This window comes from Ornithorhynchus anatinus, chromosome 6 (genome assembly GCF_004115215.2).
Source record: "Ornithorhynchus anatinus isolate Pmale09 chromosome 6, mOrnAna1.pri.v4, whole genome shotgun sequence".
Taxonomy (NCBI): domain Eukaryota; kingdom Metazoa; phylum Chordata; class Mammalia; order Monotremata; family Ornithorhynchidae; genus Ornithorhynchus; species Ornithorhynchus anatinus.
Genome location: NC_041733.1, coordinates 47009462 through 47030905, shown reverse-complemented (window position 1 = coordinate 47030905; position 21444 = coordinate 47009462). Strand labels below are relative to the sequence as shown.

The window sequence follows — 21444 nt, the reverse complement described above, 5'->3', positions numbered from 1 at the left end:
GGGGGAAGGAGAGACGAAAGCAGAGACAGAGGGAGAGACAGAGAGAGTCGGTGGGAGAGACACAGGGGGACAGAGAGGGAGAGACAGAAGCAGAGAGAGAGAGATGGAGAGAGAGAGACCAGGCAGACAGAGACAGAGACACAGAGAGCCAGAGAGGAAGAGACAGAGAGAAAGAGGAGAGACAGAGACACAGAGAGTAACAGGAGACACCAAGGGTGGAGGGAGAGACAGACACAGAGACAGAAAGAGAGAATGAGAGGGAGAGACACAGAGGGGGGACTGGAGAGGGAGAGACCGAGGCAGGCAGAGACAGAGACAGAGAGAAAGAGATGATAGGGAGAGACAGAAAGAGGGAGGTGGGGAGGACAGAGTCACAGAGAGATATAGAGGGAGAGACAGAGACTCAGAGAGACAGAGATGACAGGGAGAGACAGAAAAAGAGAGCGTGGAAGAGACAGAGACACAGAGAGACAGGAGAGACAGAGAGCCAGAGACAGAGACAAGAGTCGCAGCCGACGGGATGCAGCTAAAGGTGGGTCGCCGGAGCCCCGACCCCCGACCCCCGACCCCCGACCCCTCCCGGCCCCCACCATAGCAGGGCTCGCTGGGCAGTGGCTGGGACGGAATTTTTATTTTCTATCAAGACCCTGGGTTTCAAATGTTTACAAAGGACGAACGCCAGGTTTCCGTTAGTGGCTGCCAACTAAATTCCTTCTTTTTGTGTGTGCGGGTGTGTGTTTTTGTGTGTGTGTGTGTGTGTGTTTGCGTGTCCGTGTCCGTGAGTGTGAGAGTGTGAGTGGGGGGGGGGGGGGGTTGTTTTTTTTTTTTTGGTTTTTTAAAAAAAGTTCTTCCGGAAAGAGAAATGGCAGACACAAAAAGACACTGTGGAAAGAAAGAGGAGGAGGAGGAGGAGGAGGAGGGGTCCCCGGGGGTCCCAGAGGCTTGGTCCCTGGGGGCGGGGGGCGGGGTGTCCCCCCTCCCCGCCTCCCCCAAACCGTGACCCGGGCTCGGGGCCTGGCGGGTGACCTCTAGGCCCCTCCCGGCCGGATGCGACCCCCTCCCCACCCCCATCCCCAACCGCCCCCCCCCCAGGAGTTAGTACAGGCTTTTCCCCCCTCCATTTCCACAGGGGTCCGCCCACAATCCCCTCCACGGCGGCGTCCCCCCCCCCCCACCCCTTTCCTCTCCCCCCGCCCCCAGTCGCCCCCACCCCGGGCCTCGGCCCCTCCGCCCCCCCCCACCGCCCCCCATCCCCTCCGCGGCCGGCTGCCGCGGCCCCCCCCCAACCCCCCGCCCGGCCCCCCGGCGCCGCCGAGGCGGAGAGGGGAGAGCGCGAGCGGAGGCGGGAGGCCGTCGGGGAGGCCGGGGGTCGCCCGGGCCCCCGGGGGGAGGGCGGCGTCGCCCCCCCGGGCCGGCGGTTATACGCGGGTGGTGGAGTGCGAGTGCGGGAGCCCCGTCCCGGCGAAGCCCGCGGCGAAGGTGTAGGGGTGCAGGGTCTGCAGCCCCACCAGGGAGTTGGGGATCATGGTGATGGTGTTGGGGGTGACCAGCGGGGGGTCGTCCGGGGAGCGGCACAACGTCAGGGCGTAGTCGGGGAGGGCGGCCAGGCGCAGGGCGTCGCGGGGGGCGGCGTCGGCCCCGGCCGCCTCGCCCTCGGGGGTCCCCGGGCCCAGCCTCAGGGCGGCCATCTCCTCCTCGGGCCCCCGCCGGGGGCTGGGGGGCCGGGGCGGGTCCCGCCGCCGCTTGTCCTTGCGGTAGTACAGGGCGGCGAAGGCCAGCACGTTGAGGAAGAGGAGGGAGGCGCCCACGGCGATGGTGACGCTCAGCTCGGTGGAGTAGTCCCGGGGGTCGGCGCCGGGCGGGGGGCCGGCGGCGGCGCGGCCCCCGTCCCGGGCCCCCTCGTGGCTGTAGGCCGGGGCCCCGGCCGGCCGCTGCGTGGGCCGGGCCGGGGGGCCGGGCCGGCGGGTGGCGTCCGGCCCGGGCACCTTGGTGGTGGTGGTGGACGTGTAGTGGAACATGTCGTGGAGGTTGTAGAGGTGGGGCACCAGGTGCTTCCAGAAGGCCACCTTGGTGGCCCGGTAGTGGTCCCGGACCCGCGGCTTGAGCCCGATGTGGAGGTACAGCTGGTCGCGGGGGTTGTACTTGGCCCAGGCCACCTCCTCGAACCGGTTGGCCTTCGTGTGGATGAATTTGGTGTCCTGGGGCACCGGCTTGTTGGGGTCCCTGGAAGCAGACGGAGGAGCCCCCCCGCGACGGGGGGGACGGGGTCAGCCGGGGGGCCCGGGCGTCCCTCCCCGCCGCGGGCCGCCGGCCGGAGGCGGGCCCCCCCCTCGCCCGTCCGACGGGGCGCCGGGCCCCGTCCGGAGCGCCGGGCGGGGGGGGGGGGGGGATCCGGGCGCGGGGCTCCCCGGCCCCGTCGGCCGGACGAGGGACCCGAGGCCCGGAGAAGCGGAGCCGCGGCCGGCCCGGGGTCACCCGGCCGACGGGCGGCGGAGCCGGGACGGGGACCCGCGCCCTTCGGGCTCCCGGCCCCGACCCGCCGCGCCGCTCCACGGCCCGCCGGAGCTCTCCGGGGGCGCTCGCCAGACGCGACCGGACGAACGGACGAATCTGCCGAGCGCCCGCCCGTGCAGGGGCACCGTACCGAGCGCCCGGGAGGGGACGAGAGAGGAGCCGACGTCTCCCCCGCCCACGACGAGGTCGCCGTCCCGAGGGACGGAGGGGCGGCGCGGCTCGGGCGGCTCGGGGCCCCGGGGGACCTCGGGCGGGTCGCTTCCCTCCTCCGGGCCTCGGTCGCCTCATCCGGAAAACGGGGGCGGAGACGGCGGGCCCCGGGGGGGGGGGGGGGGGCGTGGACGGAGTCCAACCCGACTAACTCGCATCCACCCCGGTGCCCGGCACACAGTAAGCGCCGGAATACCGTTATTATTGTTACTGGGATTAGAGGCCGGGCCCGGGAGTCAGGGGGTCCCGACGGCGGCTCTGCCGCTCGTCTAGCCGGGTGACCTCGGGCGGGCCCCTTCCCTTCCCCGGGCCTCGGTCTCCCCGTCCGGGAAACGGGGACGGCGTCCAACCCGGCCCGCGGGAAGCGCCCGCCGCGTACCCGAGTTGGCGTCGCGCGGCCTCCCCGCCCCGCCTCGGGGGATCGGGGAGCGGGGGCCGGACGGGGGGGGGTCGGGGAGCGGGGGCCGCCGGGGGATGGGGGGGCCGCGGGGCGGGCGGCCCGGGCGGGGGGGGAGGGGGGGGAGCCCGCCACCCCCGCCCTCACCCGGTCTTGGCGAAGTTGGTCCAGTAGGTCATGACGACGGCGCTGAGCATGACGTCGTTCTTGGAGAAGTTGCAGGGGAAGAGGTCGGTGGGGCCCAGCATGGGCACCCCGAAGACGTAGGGCACCTCGTCGCCGTGGGCCGCGTCGGACCAGGCCGGCTTCATGAGGCTCTGGCAGTGGTGGTAGAAGGCGTAGAAGTAGGTGGGCGAGCCGTAGCGGGCGTGGAGGTCGGCGGTCACCACCGACGGCTCGACCCACTGGTGGTCGGTGAAGAGGGCCACCAGCGTCTTGCGGCGGGTCTCCGGGTTGTCCCGGTCGGCCCAGTCCGTGTACATGAACTTGATGGTCTCCCGGAGGGTGTCCTTCCCCTCGGGGTAGCCGTACAGGTTGTCCACGAAGTTGGACACGGAGTAGTCGAAGGCGGCCCCCGAGACGCCGTCCTCGGGGTCCACCGCCCCCTCGACGAACTTGAGGCCCTCGCCCTGGTTGATGCCCAGCATGATGTCGTAGTTGAGGAACTCGCCCTGCTCCATGAGGATCTCCGGGTCGTCCGGGATGACGTCGCCGTCGATGACCGGCCCGAAGGCCACGTGGTAGCGGGCCGGCTGGATGTCCTGCTCCACCAGCTCCTTGGCGCTCTTCTGCCGCAGGCAGTCCACCAGGTCGGCCGTGTCCAGCACGTTGCAGCCCACCTTGTCCGCCAGCAGGCCGGTGTACTTGGCCGGCTGGTAGTTGACCGCCCAGCTGGACAGGGCCGAACCGCTCTGGATGATGGCTCTCTGGAACAGCCCTGCGCGGGGGCGGACAGGAGACGCGGGGGGGTGGACGCGGGGCCCCGCCCCGGGGGAGCCGGACGCCCGCCGGGCCCCCCGCCCACCGCCGCGGCCCTCCCGCCTCTCCCCGCGCCGCCGCCGCCCCCGCCGGGGAGGCCGGCGGGGCTCGTTAACGTGCCGGGCGCCGGCCCGACGGTGGTACTCGCTGAGCGCCTGCTCCGGGCCGGGCCCCGTCCCGACGATCGTGACGGCGGCGATCGCTTACTACGGGCCAGGCGCCGTCCTGAGGATCGCGATGACGACGACGGGCCCCGTCGAGCGCCTACCCTGTGCCGGGCACCGTCCGGACGGTGACGGCGGTGGTACCCGCTGAGCGCCTACCCTGTGCCGGGCACCGCCCCGACGACGCTACTTATTATGACGGCTCCGGTTAAGAGCCCACCACGTGCCGGGCACCGTTCGGAGGATAACGATAATGACGACGGGCCTTGTCGAGCGCTTACTCCCTGCCGGGCACCGTCCGGACGGTGACGACGGTGGTACCCGCTGAGCGCCTACCCTGTGCCGGGCACCGTCCCGATGATGATGATGATAACGATGGCCCCGATTAAGAGCCCATCACGTGCCGGGCACCGTTCGGAGGATAACGATAATGACGACGGGCCTTGTCGAGCGCTTACTCCGTGCCGGGCACCGTCCGGACGGTGACGACGGTGGTACCCGCTGAGCGCCTACCCTGTGCCGGGCACCGTCCCGATGATGATGATAATGGCCCCGGTTAAGAGCTCACTCTCTGCCAGGCACTGTACTGATGATAATAATAACGATGACGACCCCGGTTAAGAGCTCACTGCGCGCCGGGCACCGTTCTACCGATGACAGTAATGACGACGGTCCTCGCTGAGCGCTTACTCTGTGCCAGGCACCGTCCTAACGATAACGATGATGACGGTGGTACTTGCTAAGCGCTCACTCTGTGCCAGGCACTGTCCTGATGATAATAACAATATTAATAATGATGATGACCCTGGCGAAGAGCTTACTATGTGCCAGGCGCCGTTGCTAATGATAATAATAATGACGACGGTCCTGGTTAAGCGCTTACTCTGTGCCAAGCACCGTCCTGATGATGATGATAACGACGGTGGTACTTGCTAAGCGCTTACTCTGTGTCAGGCACTGTCCTGATGATGATGATAATAATAATAATATTAATGGCCCTGGTTAAGAGCTTACTATGTGCCAGGCACCGTTCTGATAATAATAATGACGACGGTCCTGGTTAAGCGCTTACTCTGTGCCAAGCACCGTCTTAACGATGATGATGATAACGACGGTGGTACTTGCTAAGCGCTTACTCTGTGCCAGGCACTGTCCTAATGATAATAATAATAATAATAATAATATTAATGGCTCTGGTTAAGAGCTTACTCTGTGCCAGGCACCACTCTAATGGTAATAATGACGACGACGGTCCTTGTTAAGCGTTTACTCTGTGCCAGGCACTGTCCTGATAATAATAATAATAATAACGGTCCTGGTTAAGAGCTTACTCTGTGCCAGGCACCATCCAAACGATGACGACGGTGGTACTTGCTAAGCGCTTACACGGCGCCGAGCACTGTCCTGATGATAATAATAATAATAAAGATAACGGTCCTGGTTAAGCGCTTACTACTGCCAGGCCCCGTTTTAATGATGATGGTACTTGCTAAGCGCTTACTCTGTGCCAAGCACTGTCCCGATAATAACAATAATAACGGTCCCGGTTAAGCGCTTACTATGTGCCAGGCATTGTCCTGATGATAAGGATAAGGACAACAATTACGGCCCCTGTTTAGTGCTACGTGACAAGCACTGTTTTAATCATAACGATAATATTAATTATGGTTCTTCTTAAGCACTTGGTTTCAATAAAATGATAGTAAAATAATTATAATGGTCCTTGTTAAGAGCCAAGTGCCCGGCACTGTTCTAATCTTAACGATGATGAAAATAATAATGACAATGCTTGTCCTTGTTCAGCACTATGTGCCAAGCACTGTTCTGATGATGATGATGGATCTTGTTAAGCGCTTACTATGTGCCCAGCACTGTTCTAATAATAACGATAATAATGATGATGGTCCTTGTTAGGCGTTTACTGTGTGCCGCGCACTGTTCTACTAATAATGATAACGATTATGACGACGGTCCTTCTTAGGCACCTACCAAGTGCCGAGCACTCTTCCAAGCACCGGGGGAGGTACGGGTTAATCGGGCCGGACCCGGTCCCCGTCCCGCGTGGGGCTGGCCGTCCCCATCCCCATTTGACAGATGAGGGAACTGAGGCCCGGAGAAGTCAAGTGCCTCACCCCAGGTCCCAGGGCTCCGCTCAGAGCAAGCACTCAATAGATACCACCGGAAAAGCAGCGTAGCCTTGGGACTGGAACGCGGGCCCGGGAGTCGGAAGGACCTGGGCTCTAATCCCGGCTCCGCCACCTCTCTGCTGTGGGACCCGGAGCCGGTGGCTTCACTTCTCTGGGCCTCAGTTCCCTCATCTGGAAAATGGGGGTTGAGACTGCGAGCCCCACGTGGGCTTGTATCTACCCTAGCGCTTAGAACAGTGCCTGGTACACAGTAAGCGCTTAACAGGAACCAAGAGGAAGAAACGGTTACGAACGTCAGCTATTTTTCAGCAGGGATTGAAAAATATCCCCTCCCGAGCTCTCCTCGGAGCGCCGGGCATTCATCCAATCGTATTTATTGAGCGCTTACTGTGGGCAGAACACTGAACCCGGCGCTTGGAAAGTATAATTCGGCAACAGAGGGAGACTAATCCCTGCCCACAGCAGGTTCTCGGTCTAGAAGGGGGTGGTTACTTGCACACACTAAGTGCTCAATACATACTCCCGATGGGCCGATTCAATCAACGACGATAACAGCAAGGATACAAATACACTTATAATTGATTATAAGCGTATTTACAATTTATCAAGTGAAATATCGCAAGGGACGCATTTTCACCTCCGTCTCCCCCTCCAGACCGTGAGCCCATCGTGGGCGGGGGGACGTATCCACCGACTCCGCGGCGGCGTCCTCTCCCAGGCGGTTAGTACAGTGCCCGGCACAGAATAAGAGCCCGGTAAATATCATCCGTCGACCGGTTCTTCGTATCTGTAGCCGATTATCTAATACGTTGCGATTTATTTCTCTCCCCGTCCGTCTCCCCCTCTAGACCGTCAGCTCCCCGTGGGCAGCGAACGGGTCCGTTTACCGGTGGATCGTCCCCGAGGCCGACGCACCCGCCGATCCATTTTTTTTTTCCTCGTGTCCGTCGACCGCGCGCCGCCCGAAACGCCGTTCTAAGCGCTGGGGCAGACAGAGGGTCGGACGCCGTCCCCCGCGCTGCCTCTCTTCCCGATCCTCCGGACCCGGGCCGACCACCCCTCCGCTTCCGGACCCACGGCCGCTCCGTACGAGACGGACGGTCCCCTCCGGATCCGGGGACGACGGGGAGGACGGGGCGAGCGGGCCGAGGAGCGGCGCGGCCGAGCGGGTAGAGCCCGCCGGAGGAGGCCCAGGGAAGCGACGGGACTCCGCCGAGGTCCCCGCTCACCGTGAGCGCTCCCTGGACACCGCCGGAAAAGCGGCGTCGCCTTGGGACCAGAGCCCTGGGGCCGGTCCCTTCCCTTCCCTGGGCCTCAGTCCCCTCACCTGTCAAATGGGGTTGAAGACCCACGGCCCGCCGGGGGACGGCCCGACGACCCCGTCCCTGGCCCGAGGACCGCGCTCGGCCCGCGGCGAGCGCTCCGCGGGTACCGCCGTCGTCGCCGTCACCGTCGTCGCTGCCGGTCCGGCCGCGGGCCCCCCCGCCCGGCCGCCCCCGGCCGCCCCCCTCCCCGGGCTCACCCTCGGAGTGGTGGGACAGGGTCAGCAGGCTGACGCACGAGGCCCCGATGCCGGAGCCGAAGACGGTGATGCGTCGGGGGTCCCCGCCGAAGAAGGCGATGTTCTCGCTGACCCAGCGCAGGGCCTGGATCTGGTCCAGCAGCCCGTAGTTGCCCTTGGCCGCCTGGTCTCCCGTGCTCAGGAAACCTGACCGCAAACAGCAGGCCGGGCCTTCACCGCCGCCGGGCCGGGGCCGGCCGGGACCCCCGCCCCGGCCCGGGACGCCCCCCCCATCCCCGCCCCGAGAGACCGGCGGCCACCCGCCCGCGGAGGCCCGAGGGGAGAGGAGGCCGGGAGGCCGGGCCGGGGGGGGGGGGGGGGGGACGCCCCGCGTCACCTGCGTTGCCGTGGAAACGAGCCAGCCCACCCACCCGCCGGGATTTGCCGCCGAGGAGCCCCGTCACCATGGAGACCACCTTCCCGCCCACCTGCCGGGATTTGCTGCTGCGGAGCCGGGTCGTCATGGAGACCACCTCCCCGCCCGCCTGCCGGTGGACCCCCGGGCCCTCCCCGTAGCGGGTGACCTCAAAGGACCCCCCCCACCTCCCCTCCCCAGGGGCAGGGCTTCCCTGGAGAGAAATCCTTGTGCTATCCGCTCCGCGCCGACTCCGTGCAGACCCCCGGACCGGCCGGCGGGCCGGTAACGGGAATAACGGTGGGATGTGTTGAGCGCCTACTCTGTGCCGGGCACCGTGCTAAGCGCCGGGGCGGATGCCGGCAAATGGGGCCGGACACGGTCCCCGTCCCACGAGGGGCTCACGGCCTCCACCCCCGTCTTCCGGATGAGGAAACCGAGGCCCAGGGGATAATGACGACGACCACGGCGACGCCGGTCGGGCGCTCACGACGTGCCGGGCACCGGAGTGGACGCGAGCGGATCGGGTCGGACACAGCATCCTCTCTCGCTCGGCCGCGTCCCGCCGCCCCCGTGACGCCGCCGCCCCGGCGGAGGCGTCCGTTAGACGCGGACCGCGCCCCAAGGGCTGTGCTAAGCGCCGGGGTGGACCCGAGACGATCAGGTCGGAGGGAGGCTCCCAGGGAGGTGAAACGACTCGCCCAAGGTCACGAGACGGGCAAAAGGCGGCGCCGGGATGAGAACCCGGCTCTCTTCGACTCCCAGGCCCGGGCTCTACCCGCTAGGCCGCCCCCGTTTCTCCAGGAGAGGGGAAGTGACTCGGCCAAGGTCACCCAGCGGCCGGGCGGCATCGGAGCCCTTGCCGCCGGGCCGCGCCGCCGCTCCCTAATACGGACCGAAGGGTCCGTTAAGCGCCGACCGTGGGCTGAGCGCCGGGGCGGGCGACGGGGGAACGATTCAGCGACGGAATCCCCGCCCGCGCCCACGGTCTCCAAGGGAATCCCCCGGTTTCGACGGACCGGGCGGCGGTATTTACCGAGCGCCTTCCGCGCGCACCGGAACGGGGAGCGGCGTGGCCGAGCGGAGGGAGCCCGGGCCCGGGAGTCGGCAGGTCACGGGTTCTAAGCCCAGCTCCGCCCCTGGCCCGCCGGGCGGGCCTCGGGCCAGCGGCTCGGCCTCTCCGGGCCTCGGCGTCCCCGCCCCACGGGGGACGGGGACCGGGTCCGGGCCCGTCCGCTCGTGTCCGGAGAAGCAGCGCGGCTCGGCGGAAAGAGCCCGGGCTTGGGAGTCGGAGGGCACGGGTTCGGATCCCGGCTCCGGCCCTTGGCAGCCGGGTGACTGCGGGCGAGTCACTTGGCTTCTCTGGGCCTCGGTTCCCTCATCCGGAAAACGGGGATTAACCGTGAGCCTCGCGTGGGAGGACCCGACGACCCCGTATCTCCCCCAGCGCTTAGAACCCGGGCTTTGGAGTCAGAGGTCATGGGTTCAAACCCCGGCTCTGCCACTCGCCGGCTGTGTGACTTTGGGCAAGTCACTTAACTTCTCGGTGCCTCAGTTCCCTCATCTGGAAAATGGGGATTAAGACTGTGAGCCCCACGTGGGACGACCCGATTCCCCTGTGTCTACCCCAGCGCTTAGAACGGTGCTCGGCACATAGTAAGCGCTTAACAAATACCAACATTATTATTATTATTATTATTATTGAGAAGCAGCGTGGCTCAGTGGCTCAGTGGCAAAAGCACGGGCTTTGGAGTCAGGGCTCATGAGTTCGAATCCCAGCTCTGCCACTCGTCGGCTGTGTGACTGTGGGCGAGTCACTTAACTTCTCTGTGCCTCAGTTCCCTCATCTGTAAAATGGGGATGAAGACTGTGAGCCCCACGTGGGACGACCCGATTCCCCTGTGTCTACCCCAGCGCTTAGAACGGTGCTCGGCACATAGTAAGCGCTTAACAAATACCAACATTATTCTTATTATTATTATTAGAACGGCGCTCCGCACAGAGTAAGCGCTGGACAGATACCAACGTCATTATCATCATCATCCGCCCCGGTGGTCGACGGGGCGCCCGGCAATCCTCCTCGCTGCCGTTCTACCGTCCCCTCCCCAGCGCTCGGCGCGGCGCTCCGCGCGCAGCGAGCGCCCCGCGAACAGGGCGGGGCGGATGGGCGGGTAGGGGCAGGGACGGGGAGCGGTCGGGGGACCCGTGGAGCTCCCCCCCGCGCGCCGAGCCCCGGTCTAAGCCGGCTACGGGCTACGAGGCCGGGGGCGCCCGGGTACCGGGGGCGAGGGGCGGGGGGGGCCCGGCCGGTCACCCACCGAGGACGCCGACGCGGTAGTTGAGGGTGACGACGATGACGTTCCCGTAGCTGGCGAGGACGGAGCCGTCGATCATGTTGCCGGTGCCCTCCATGTAGGAGCCGCCGTGGATGTAGACCATGACCGGCTTGCTGCCCCCGTCCCGGATGTCTGAGGGCGGAAGGGGAGACGGGGGACGGGGGTGGGCTGGAGGGGGTCGCCCGGCCGCCCCCTCCCCGCCCCCGCGACGCCCCCGACGCGTGAGACGGACGGAGAGGCGGGCGAGCGGGGCGCCGCGGCGGCCGGGCGGGCGCGGAGGGCCGGGGAGCCCGGGTCCCCTCCCCCCGGCTCCCCGCCCCATCCCCCCCCCCCGGCCGTCCCGGCCGTCGTCCCCCCGGACGCGGCCGACCCCGTCCCCCCGACCCCGGGGGCCCGGCTCCGCCGGGGGAGGGGGCCCGGCCTGCCCTCCCGCCCCGGGACGCCCGGGTTCCCCCTCGGACGACCGGGGAGCGGCCCCCGCTGAAACGAGTCGGCGGCGACGGTGGCGGGGGGGGCGCCGGGGGGGGGGGTCTCCTCCCGCGGGACGGGCCGGGGCGGGTCCCCCGGAGACCCTCCCGGATCCGGGCCTCCGGACCGGGGCGCCCGGCGGCCCCCTCCCCGCCGGCCCCTCGTCCCTCGGGCGGCCGGACGGGGGGCGGGGCGGGGGGGTGGGGGGGCTCTGCGTCATGCACCAGCCGCCGCGACCCCTCCGGCCCCCCAATACCTTCGTCTTCGTCCCCGTCATTATCGGCTAAGTCCTGGCCCTGTTTCTTACTGCCGGATCCTGGGGACCGGATTTGGGGACGGGGTCGGGGGAGGGAGACAGGACAGCACACGGACAGAGAACAAAACACAAGAGAGAGATCGTTCAAAACCGGGGAGACCCCGGGGCGGGGGCGCCCGGCCCCTCGCCGCCCCTCTCCCTCCCCGCCCCCGGCCGCCGGGCGGGCGGGCGCGTCGGGTGCGAAGCCGGAAGGGGCCGGCGGGGTCGGCGCCGGACCGAGCGCTCCCTCCGCGCGGAGCGCCGGGGGGCGACGCGCCGGACGGGCCCGGTCCCGCCCGCGACGGGCAACCGTCTGCGGCCCGGCCGGCCTCTCCCGGGCGTCCGGCGGGCCGTGAGCGCCACCCGACGAGCGAACGGATCCGGCGGGCGCCCGCCACGCGCCGGGCGCCGCCCCGGCCGACGGGGTCGGTCGCGGCCCCCGTGGGGCCCGCCGTCTCCGTCCCCGTCCTCCGGAGGAGGGAACCGAGGCCCGGGGAGGGGAAGTGACCGGCCCGGGGTCACGCGGCCGACGCACCCGCGCCCCGCCCGGGTTGAGGTGGGCGCGTCGTGCGTGCGAGTGGGCGGGCCGGCCCAGGCGACCTGAGCCCGGGTGCGAGGCCGCGGCCGGATTTCCCCGGGTCCGCGTGCACGGGCGGGTCCGGCGGCGGCGCCTCCCCTCTCCGGGCCTCGGTTCCCTCATCCGCCGAACGGGAGCCCCCCGGGGGGCGACCCGACGGCCTCGTCTCTGCCCCGGCGCTTAGAACAGTGGTCGGCGCACGGTGAGCGCTGAACCGACACCATCCTTGGTACTGTGGGGCGATATTATTATATTACCGTGGGGCCTCCGGGCCCCGACCCGCGGCCCCCCGGCAGCCCCGAGGGCGCCTACCGGACCCCTACCTGGGCCAGCGGAGGCGACTCGGAGGGGCCGGGCGGGGGAGGCAGAGACACAGAGACACACCGGGAGATCCAGAGACCGAGGGCTGGGCAGAGGCAGAGAGACGCGGGGAGCAGACTCCTCGAGGGCGGCGCCCCGCGTCCTCTCCCGCGCGCCCGGCGCAGCGCTCCGCGCACAGCGGACCGGAGGCCCGCGGCTACTCGCTCTGCCGAGCGCTCAGCACGGCGCGGGAGCTCGGGAAATGCCATCTAGTGAGAGGGAGACGCAGAGAGCCACCAGAAATAGGGGGAGGGTTAGTCCGGAGACAGTCGGGGGACGGAGAGACGCGGGCGGAGAGACGCAGAGATCGAGAGACGGTCGGAGACAGAACCAGAGGGAGATTCAGAGGCAGGGAGACGACTAAGAGGCGGAGGCGGAAAGAGACGGAGTCACGGGCAGAGAGACGGAGATCCGACCAGAGACGGCGGTGGAACTGGAGAAAGAAGGCGCTACGCCCTCAGAGACGGAGATATAACCAGAGACAGAGGCGGAGATACGATCAGAAAGAGAGGTAGAGACGAGGTCAGGGAGAGATGGAGAGGCAGAGACAGAGATTCCATCGGAGAGAGACAGAAATGCCACCCCGGGCAGAGATATGAGCGGAAAGAGAGATGGAGAGAGACAGGATGAGAGATACGGAGACACAGGGGTCCAGCAGTCGGGTTTAGAGAGCGCTTCCTGGGCGCAGAGCACCGTCCTAAGCGCTTGGGAGAGGAGGATGTAACAGTCAACGGAGACATTCCCCGAATGACGGAGGGATGCGAAGGCAGAGATATGACGAGAAACGGAGAGAGAGCCAAGGTCAGAGAGACGGAGATGCGGAGAGAGCGCGAGAGAGACGGAGAGGCCTCCGGAGCCAGAGTGATGACCGGAGACAGAGAGACACGGTCGGAGATGGGGACGCGACTAGAGACAAAATACAAAAACAGCGAAACGAGCAGAAACGGAGATCGAGGCAAGGTCAGAGAGCGAGAGACGGAGACCCAGAGGCAGCGATCGAATGGGCCGAGAGACAGGGAGACAAAGGCGACGGCAGAGACACCGAAGCGCCGCCAGAGCCGGGGAGAGCGCCAGGAACAGAGATGGAGAGATGCGGGGAGAGACAGAGACACGATCGGCGACAGATCGGTAGAAAAAGACAAAACCGGAGCTTATGATCGGAGAGGGAGACGAGGCCAGAGAGAGAGAGATGGAGATGCAGAGACGGAGGTGGGACCGGAGAGACGGAGATATCACCGGGACACAGAGACACAACCGGAGAGACGGGGCGTGACCAGAGACACCAGAGACGTAACGGGAGACAGAGACACGACCGGAAACAGAGACCGAGACGCGGTCCGAGAGAGAGATGGAGTTTCAGAGGCAGAAGCGGGACCGGAGAGATAAGCGGAAACAGAGACACGCTCGGAGAGGAAAAGACACAGAGACCCAAGCGGAGAGACAGAGATGTGACCAGAGACACGGAAGTGACCGGAGACAGAGATACGACCAGAAAGAGACGGAGACACGGGCAGAGAGAGATGGAGTTTCAGAGACAGAGGTGGGACCAGAGAGATAACCACAAACAGAGACACGCTCGGAGAGGAAAAGACACAGAGACACAACCGGAGAGACAGAGATGTGATCAGAGACACGGACGTGACCGGAGACAGAGATGCGACCGGAAACAGACACCGAGACGCGGTCCGAGAGAGAGATGGAGTTTCAGAGACAGAGGTGGGACCAGAGAGACAGAGATATCGCCATAAAAGAGAGACCCGGTCGGAGAGGAAAAGATACAGAGACCCATGCGCAGAGACAGAGATGTGACCAGAGACACGGACGTGACCGGAGACCGAGACGCGACCGGAAACAGAGACCGAGACGCGGTCCGAGAGAGAGATGGAGTTTCAGAGACAGAGGTGGGACCAGAGAGACAGAGATATCGCCATAAAAGAGAGACCCGGTGAGAGAGGAAAAGATACAGAGACCCAAGCGGAGAGACAGAGATGTGACCAGAGACACGGACGTGACCGGAGACCGAGACGCGACCGGAAACAGAGACCGAGACGCGGTCCGAGAGAGAGAGAGATGGAGTTTCAGAGACAGAGGCGGGACCGGAGAGATAACCGGAAACAGAGACACGCTCGGAGAGGAAAAGACACAGAGGACACAACCGGAGAGACAGAGATGTGACCAGAGAGACGGACGTGACCGGAGACAGAGATACGACCAGAAACAGAGACCGAGACGCGGTCCGAGAGAGAGAGAGAGATGGAGTTTCAGAGACAGAGGTGGGACCAGAGAGACAGAGATATCGCCATAAAAGAGAGACACAGTCGGAGAGGAAAAGATACAGAGACCCAAGCGGAGAGAAAGAGAGGTGACCAGAGACACCAGAGACGTGATCGGAGACAGAGACGCGACCGGAGACAGAGACCGAGACGCGGTCAGAGAGAGAGAGAGAGATGGAGTTTCAGAGACAGAGGCGGGACCAGAGATGGAGAAAAGGCTGTCTGTCAGGGGGCCTGTATAATAATCGCCACGACGGTATACGTTAAGCGCTTACCACGTGCCAAGCACTGCTCTGAGCGCCGGTGGAGATCCAAGTTGGACACGGTCCCCCCGGCCCCGGTGGGGCTCCCGGTCTCCAGCCCCGTTTTCCGGATGAGGGAACTGAGGCCCGGAGAAGTGAAGTGACCGCCCCGAGGTCACCCGGCAGACAAGCAGGTCGGGGGACACGTAGGCACGTGGGGCGTGCGTGACGACGGGGAACGGCGGGGAAGGGGGTGGCGCTGCCAACCCGGAGACCCCCCCCACCCGCCCCCCACTCTGGGGCCGGAGGCCGGGCGGTCCCAGGCCAAACCCCCCGCCGCCCCCCGCCCCCTCCGCGACATCCGCTCTCCGCCCTCGGCACGGCCCCGGCCCTCTGACCTCTGACCCCGGAGGAGCCCTGCCCTCCGGCCCCCGACCCCGGAGAGGAGGCCGCTTGGCCTCTGCCGACCGACACCTGACCCCCAGCATCTGACCTCTGAAGCCGCCCCGGGGGGGGGGGGGGGGAACGACCCGTTAGAATGAGACCCTGCCACCAACCCTCGACCTCTGACCTCTGACCCCGGAGGGGCGGCTGCCCGGCCGGGAGGCTCCTGGAGCGAGTCCCCGCCGACCTGGCCCGTGAAGCCCGACCTCTGACCCCGGAGGGGCGGCTGCCCGGCCCGGGGGCTACTGGAGCGAGCCCCCGACCCCCGTCCGGGTCCCCCCGTAGACCGTCAGCTTCTTGAGGCTCGGCGGGTGGAGCTCGGGCCTGGGTCCCGGGTTCTAATCCCCGCTCCGCCCCCCGCGTCGGCCGTGCCACCCGGGTCGAGCCGCTTCGCCTCTCCGGGCCTCGGCGCCCTCGTCCGGAAGACGAGGATCGAGACCGCGAGCCCCGGGCGGGACAGAGATCGTCCGACCCGCCTCGCCCGGATCCACTCCGGCGCTCGGTACGCCGCCCGGCACGTAGTGAGCGCTTAACGAACGCCGCGACCGTTATTATTATCTCTACCGGCTACAGAGCAGTGAAATCTCCCAAGCGCCCGGTACGGGGCTCGGCACCCGGTAACGGGAAGAAGACGAGCCGGGGAGTCAGAGGAGCCGGGTTCCAATCTCCGCTCTGCCGCTCGCTGAATGACCCAGGGTGATCCGGCCACCTCGCCGCTCTGGGCCTCGGTTTCCTCCACTGGAAAACGGGGACGCGGTCCTACTCTCCCCTCCTCGGCCCGCGAAGCCCCCCGTGGGACGGGGACCGGGTCCCACCCGATTAACTCATATCCACCCCAGCGCTCACAGCCACACGGGGGAGCAGCGCGGCTCAGTGGAAAGAACGCGGGCTCGGGAGGCGGAGGCCTCGGGTTCGAATCCCGGCTCTGCCACTGGTCGGCCGTGTGACCGTGGGCGAGTCGCTTCACTTCTCTGGGCCTCGGTGACCTCGTCCGTAAAAATGGGGACGAAGACCGGGAGCCTCCCGTGGGGCGACCCGATGACCCTGGATCTCCCCCGGCGCTTAGAAAGGTGTCCTGCACGGAGTAAGCGCTTGACAGATGCCAACGGTACTATTATTACTATTATTAGAGCAACGTCGGACGGAACGAGCGCCTAACCGCTACGCCGTCGTTCGGGCGAGCGCTCGATCGCTACCGTCGATCGACCGGCTGGCAGCTGCCTGGCGTGGGGTCTCCCGGAGGGAGCCTCTGCCCGCCTACCCCCCGACCCCCAACCTCTGACCCCGGTGGGGCGGCTGACCCCTGAAACCGACCCCTCCAGCCCCCGACCCCCCGGCCCACGGGGCCGTCTCCCCGGGCGAGGCCGGCCCGGAGTGAATTCCTGCCAACCTTGCCGCTGACCTCCGACCCCGGAGGGGCAGGCGCCCGGACGGGGGCCTCCCGGCCCGAGCCGCCGCCCACCTCCCCCCCGGCCGCCGCCCTCTGACCCCAGAGGTGCGGCTGGCCCCGTGGGAGCCTCCCAGAGTGAGCCTCTGCCAGCCTAGCCCCCGACCTCTGACCTCCGACCCCGGCGGGGCGGCCGTACTGAGCGTTGGGCGGAGGGCGACGGGACGAGAGACGGACCCCCTCCCCGCCCACGACGGGCCGACCGCGTCCAGGATTCGCCCTTGCCGTGGGACTGGGCGGGGGGAGGGGGCAATCGACACAATCGTCATCATCACGGTACTCATCAGGCGCTTCTTAGGCGCCGAGCCCCGTTCTAAGCGCCGGAGTGGTTCCCGCTTGGGACCCGGTCCCCGTCCCGCGTGGGGCTCGCACTCTCATCCCCCTCTGACAGAGGAGGGCGCCGAGGCCCAGAAAAGCCGAGCGACCGGCCCGAGGTCACCCGGCGGATTTGAACCCGCGGCCCTCCGACCCCCAGGCCCGGGCACCACCCGCCCGGCCCCGCCGCTTCCGGCTTTCCCGAGCGCTCGGTGCGGCGCCCTGCACGCGGTAAACCGTTCGGCAAATAACGGGGGCGGGGGGGGGGGGGGGCGCGGATTAGACGGTGAGATCCGGGCCGGGGGGGTGGAGATCTCTGCCTGTTCCCAAGCGCTTAGCCCAGTGTTCTGCGCGGAGTAGTCCGCTGCGATAACCCCGACAGAGTCCGTCTCTCCCATCAGACTCTCTTTAAATTAGACACTTGAGACGGCCGTCCCTCTCCCCCGGGGCTCGGGACAGCGCCCGGCACAGAGCAGGCGCTTACCGAACACCGCCGCCGCCTCCGAGCGATGAGTCTCTTCAGATCGACGTGGCCCGTAAACCCGCCGCGGGGAGGGACCGTCTCCGCCGCTCCCGTCGCCTCGGCCCGGCCCGGGCGCTCAGGACGGCGCCCCGCACGGAGCCGGCGCGCCGCCCGCGCCGGGGACGGACCGCCCGACCCGCCGCGGGGCCCCGGGGAAGTCGCTCGGTCCCCTCGTCCGCACAAGCGGGGACTCGCTCCCCGTTGTCCCGTCCCGCCCCAACCCGGAGCCTCAGACGGGACCCGACGGCCTCCTCCCGCCCCCGCCGGCGCGTAGGACCGTCGTGGGCGCTCACCGCCCCCCGTCCTCGGCGGGATCGTCGTCGCCAGCGCTAACGACTCTACCCGCCCAAGCGCTCCGCCCGAGGGCGGGACGGCGTCCGACGCGCTCCCTCGGCCTCTCCCGAGGGCCCGGCGCAGCGCTCCGCGCGCGGCGGGCCGGAAGCTCCCGGAGGGCGAGGATCGGGCGTAACCACCCCGCCGTCCTCTCCCGGAAATAGAAATCGGGGACGGAGCCCCCGAGCCCGGGGTGGGACGGGGACCGCGGCTCGCCCGGTCCGCTGACGTCCGCCCCCCCCCCCCGGCGCTCAGCACGGGGCCCGGCACGTAGTAAGCGCTTCGGGAACGGAGTCGGCGCTTAACCGACGCCACGGTCGGGCGCTCGGAACGGGGCTCGGGAAATACGGCCCGGCACGTAGCGGGCGCCTGACGAATACCGTCGGCGCTTAACCGACCCCGCAATCAAAGCGCTCAGGACAGCGTTTGAGAGATAAGGCCTGGCACGTAGGAGGCGCTTAAGGAACATCCCGATGTCGGCACCTGCTGGGCGCTTACTAGGTGCAGGGCACCCCGTTCCGAGCGCTGGGGGAGACACGGGGTCATCGGGTCGTCCCACGTGAGGCTCACGGTCTTCATTCCCCTTTTCCAGACGAGGTCGCCGAGGCACGGAGAAGCGACTCGCCCACGGTCACCCGGCTGACAAGTGGCGGAGCCGGGATTCGAACCCGTGACCGCCGTCGACCGATACCTCGGTCGGGTGCCCGGGACAGCGCTCGAGAAATGGAGCCCGGCACGTGGCGAGCGCTTACGGGAGATGACGGGCGCTTAACCGCCGCCGCAATTAAAGAGGTCAGGACGGCGCTCGACCGACAGAGCCCGGCACGTAGTAGGCGCCTACGGGATACGGTCGGCGCCTAACCGATACCACCGTCAGAGCGCTCGGGAAGAGCGCCTCACGGACAGAGCCCGGCACGTAGCAAGCGCTTAAGGAACACAGTCGGCGCTTAACCGACCCCGCGGGCCGGCGCTCGGAGCGGCGCGAGACGGACAGAGGCCGGCACGTAGTAAGCGCTTACGGGACACGACCGGCGCTTAACCGACGGCACGGACGGGGAGAGGGGCCCCCGTCCACCGTCCAGCGCGGATCGATCGGTCTCCGAGGACCCGGGACCCGAACCCAGGACCCCGGGGGGGAGGGAAGGTGTCGGCCGACTCCGCGTGCCGGGCGCCGGGCCGGATCCGAGCCGGTCGGGTCGGGCGCCGTCCCCGTGGGGCTCCCGGTCCCCGTCCCCCTTTCCCAGAGGCGGGAACCGAGGCCCGGAGGAGTCGAGCGACTCGCCCGGGGACACGCGGCCGAGGGGCGGAGCCGGGATCGGAAGCCGCGACCTTCCGGCTCCCGGGCCCGGGCCCCGCCCGCTCGGCCGCGCGGCCGAGCGAGGTCCCGGTGGGGCCAACGGGGCGGAGGGTCCCCCGCCCCGGATCTGGGCTCTTTCGACCCGCTGGAGGGTCCTCGCCCCAGCGGTCAGTACGGCGTTCCGCCCGTGGCCCCTAGGAAGCCCCCGACGGACACCACGATCGACGGGGCGGACGGACCCCGGGCCTCCGGCCCGGTCGGAGACCCGGAGCGGAGGACGCCGGGAAGCCCCCCGGTCCGGCCGGAGCCCCGCAGTGAAGCGCGCCGGGAATAAAAGATCCGCAGCGGAGGACGCCGGGAGCGAGAGACCCGGGGCGAAAGATGCCGGGGACCCTCCGGCCCGAGGAGGGACCCGGGGCGAAGGACGCGGGGGGAAGAGGACCCCGGGGCGGGGGCCGCCGGGATCCGCTCCGAGACCCGGAGCGAAGGCTGCCGGGAGCAGAAGATCCGGAGGCGAGGACGCCGGGACCGCCCCCTCCGGCCCGGCCGGAGACCCCGAGCGAAGGACGCCGGGAGCGAAAAAGGCCCGGGGCCAAGGAGGCTGTCCGAGACCCGGAGCGAAGGACGCCGGGAGCGGAAGCCCCCCGGGGCGAGGGACGCCGGGAGTAAACCGGGGGCTCCGGGCCCGGGCCCGTCCCGCTCCTCGGCCCGCGGGCGCCCCCTCGCCCCGGGGTCCGGCCGGCGGGCGGGGGAGGGCGGTCCGGGGGGGGCGAGGGGGCTGCCTCCTCCCTCTCTCTGTCTCGCCCTCCCCGTCGCCCCCCGCTACCTACCTCCTTTCCTACATATTTTCTTGTTGGGTTTTCGGGCGCATTCCTTGGAAATCCGCTTTACTGTAAAATGAACGGAAAACTAAAAAATAACAGGAGGCTCCGGAGCCGGGGGGGGGGGGGGGCGGCGGCGAGGGGGGGCATGCATCCCCTCCGGGCACCGGGGGGCGGGCGCTCGGCGCCGCCCCCCGACCTCCGCCTCCCGGTTCCGCCGCTCACCCGGTCGGGGGGCGGGCCGGGGTGGCCCCCTCTCTCCGGGGCCGGGGGCCGCCGGCGAGGGGCGGGGGAGGGGGCGCGCGGGGCGGCGCCCGTCCCCCGCCCCGGCCGCCCGGCGCCCGCGCCCCGGCCGGCGCCCGCGCTCGCGCCCCGGCCGGCGTCCGCCCGGGCGCCGGGGAGGCGGCGGGAGGGCGGGGCGGGAGGGCGGAGGCGCCGGGCGGGAAGCGGCGCCCCCCGGTCCCGGGCGAAGCATGCCGCGGGGCGGGCGGGCGCATGCAGCCGCGGGGAGGCCGCCGCGCGGGCCGGCCCCACTCACCGTCCTCGGTGGGCACGTAGACGTTGAGGTAGAGGCAGTCCTCGCTGGGGTCCCGGACGTAGGCGGCCACGACGTCCAGGTTGGCGGCGAACCAGACGGGCAGCATGACCTCGGGCACGGCCGTGTGGACGTTCTGGGGGCAGACGGGCGGGAAGCGCGTGGCGTTCCGGACGCCCGACCAGGACGGGGGCGGGTCGGGGGGCAGGAAGCGCCGGTCGCCCGTCGGGGGCGCGGCGTAGGGCACCCCCAGGTACTGGTCGACGGGGCCCAGGATCTCGCTGGGCAGCGGCACGCGGGAGCCCCTCAGCTTCCCGAAGCGGGTGTTGACGGTGGGCGCCGGGGCCCGGCCCCCCGCCCCCGGGCCCAGGCCCAGGCCCAGGCCCAGGCCCAGCGCCAGGCCCAGCGCCCACGGGGCCGGGGGTCTCCCGGGCGGCATGGTCCGGGCCGGGGGCGCGGGGCGGTGCGGGGCACGGGGGCCGGGCGGGCCGGGGGCCCTCACGGGCCCCTCATGGCCGGGGCCGGGGCGGGCGGGCGGCGGGCTCGGCCGGGCTCGGCTCTCAGGGGTCCGGCGGGCACACCTGCGGGCGGCGGGGGACAGAGAGACGCGGCGGGCTGGGGGGGACGCCCGCCCCCGGCCCCGGCCCCTTCCCGCTCCCCGTCCCGGCCGGGGGTGGGGTCCGCCCTCCCCGCCCCCCGTCCTCCGAGGGATGGTCGGGGCGGGGGAGGGGGGAGGGGGGGAGGGGAGGAGGGGGGGCCCCCCGGTCCCCTTTAAGAGGGGGCGGGGGTCCCGGGCGCCGAGAGGCGACGCGAGGGGAATGCCAAGGGGGAGGGGAGGGGGGGGTCCCGCAG

At 68.6% G+C, this 21444-nt stretch overlaps 1 protein-coding gene across 4 annotated transcripts; it reads right to left on the bottom strand.

The window, feature by feature from the left end:
* Nucleotides 1-1312: 1312 nt before the first annotated feature.
* On the bottom strand, nucleotides 1313-20969 carry NLGN3 (neuroligin 3). 4 transcript variants are annotated; one of them, XM_029067784.2, is made up of 7 exons: nucleotides 20596-20969; nucleotides 20067-20126; nucleotides 11387-11446; nucleotides 10645-10794; nucleotides 7933-8118; nucleotides 3269-4058; nucleotides 1316-2223 (listed from the first exon to the last, which is right to left on the bottom strand). In XM_029067784.2, the coding sequence occupies exons 1-7, from the start codon at nucleotides 20699-20701 to the stop codon at nucleotides 1419-1421; spliced, it is 2157 nt and encodes a 718-aa protein (XP_028923617.1). In that variant the 5' UTR covers nucleotides 20702-20969; the 3' UTR covers nucleotides 1316-1418. The 4 variants fall into 4 exon arrangements, with proteins under 4 accessions (XP_028923616.1, XP_028923619.1, XP_028923617.1 ...); XM_029067783.2 differs by lacking the exon at nucleotides 7933-8118 and having other exon boundaries at nucleotides 1313-2223; nucleotides 20596-20791; XM_029067785.2 differs by lacking the exon at nucleotides 20067-20126 and having other exon boundaries at nucleotides 1317-2223; nucleotides 20596-20968.
* Between the last annotated feature and the right edge of the window lie 475 nt (nucleotides 20970-21444).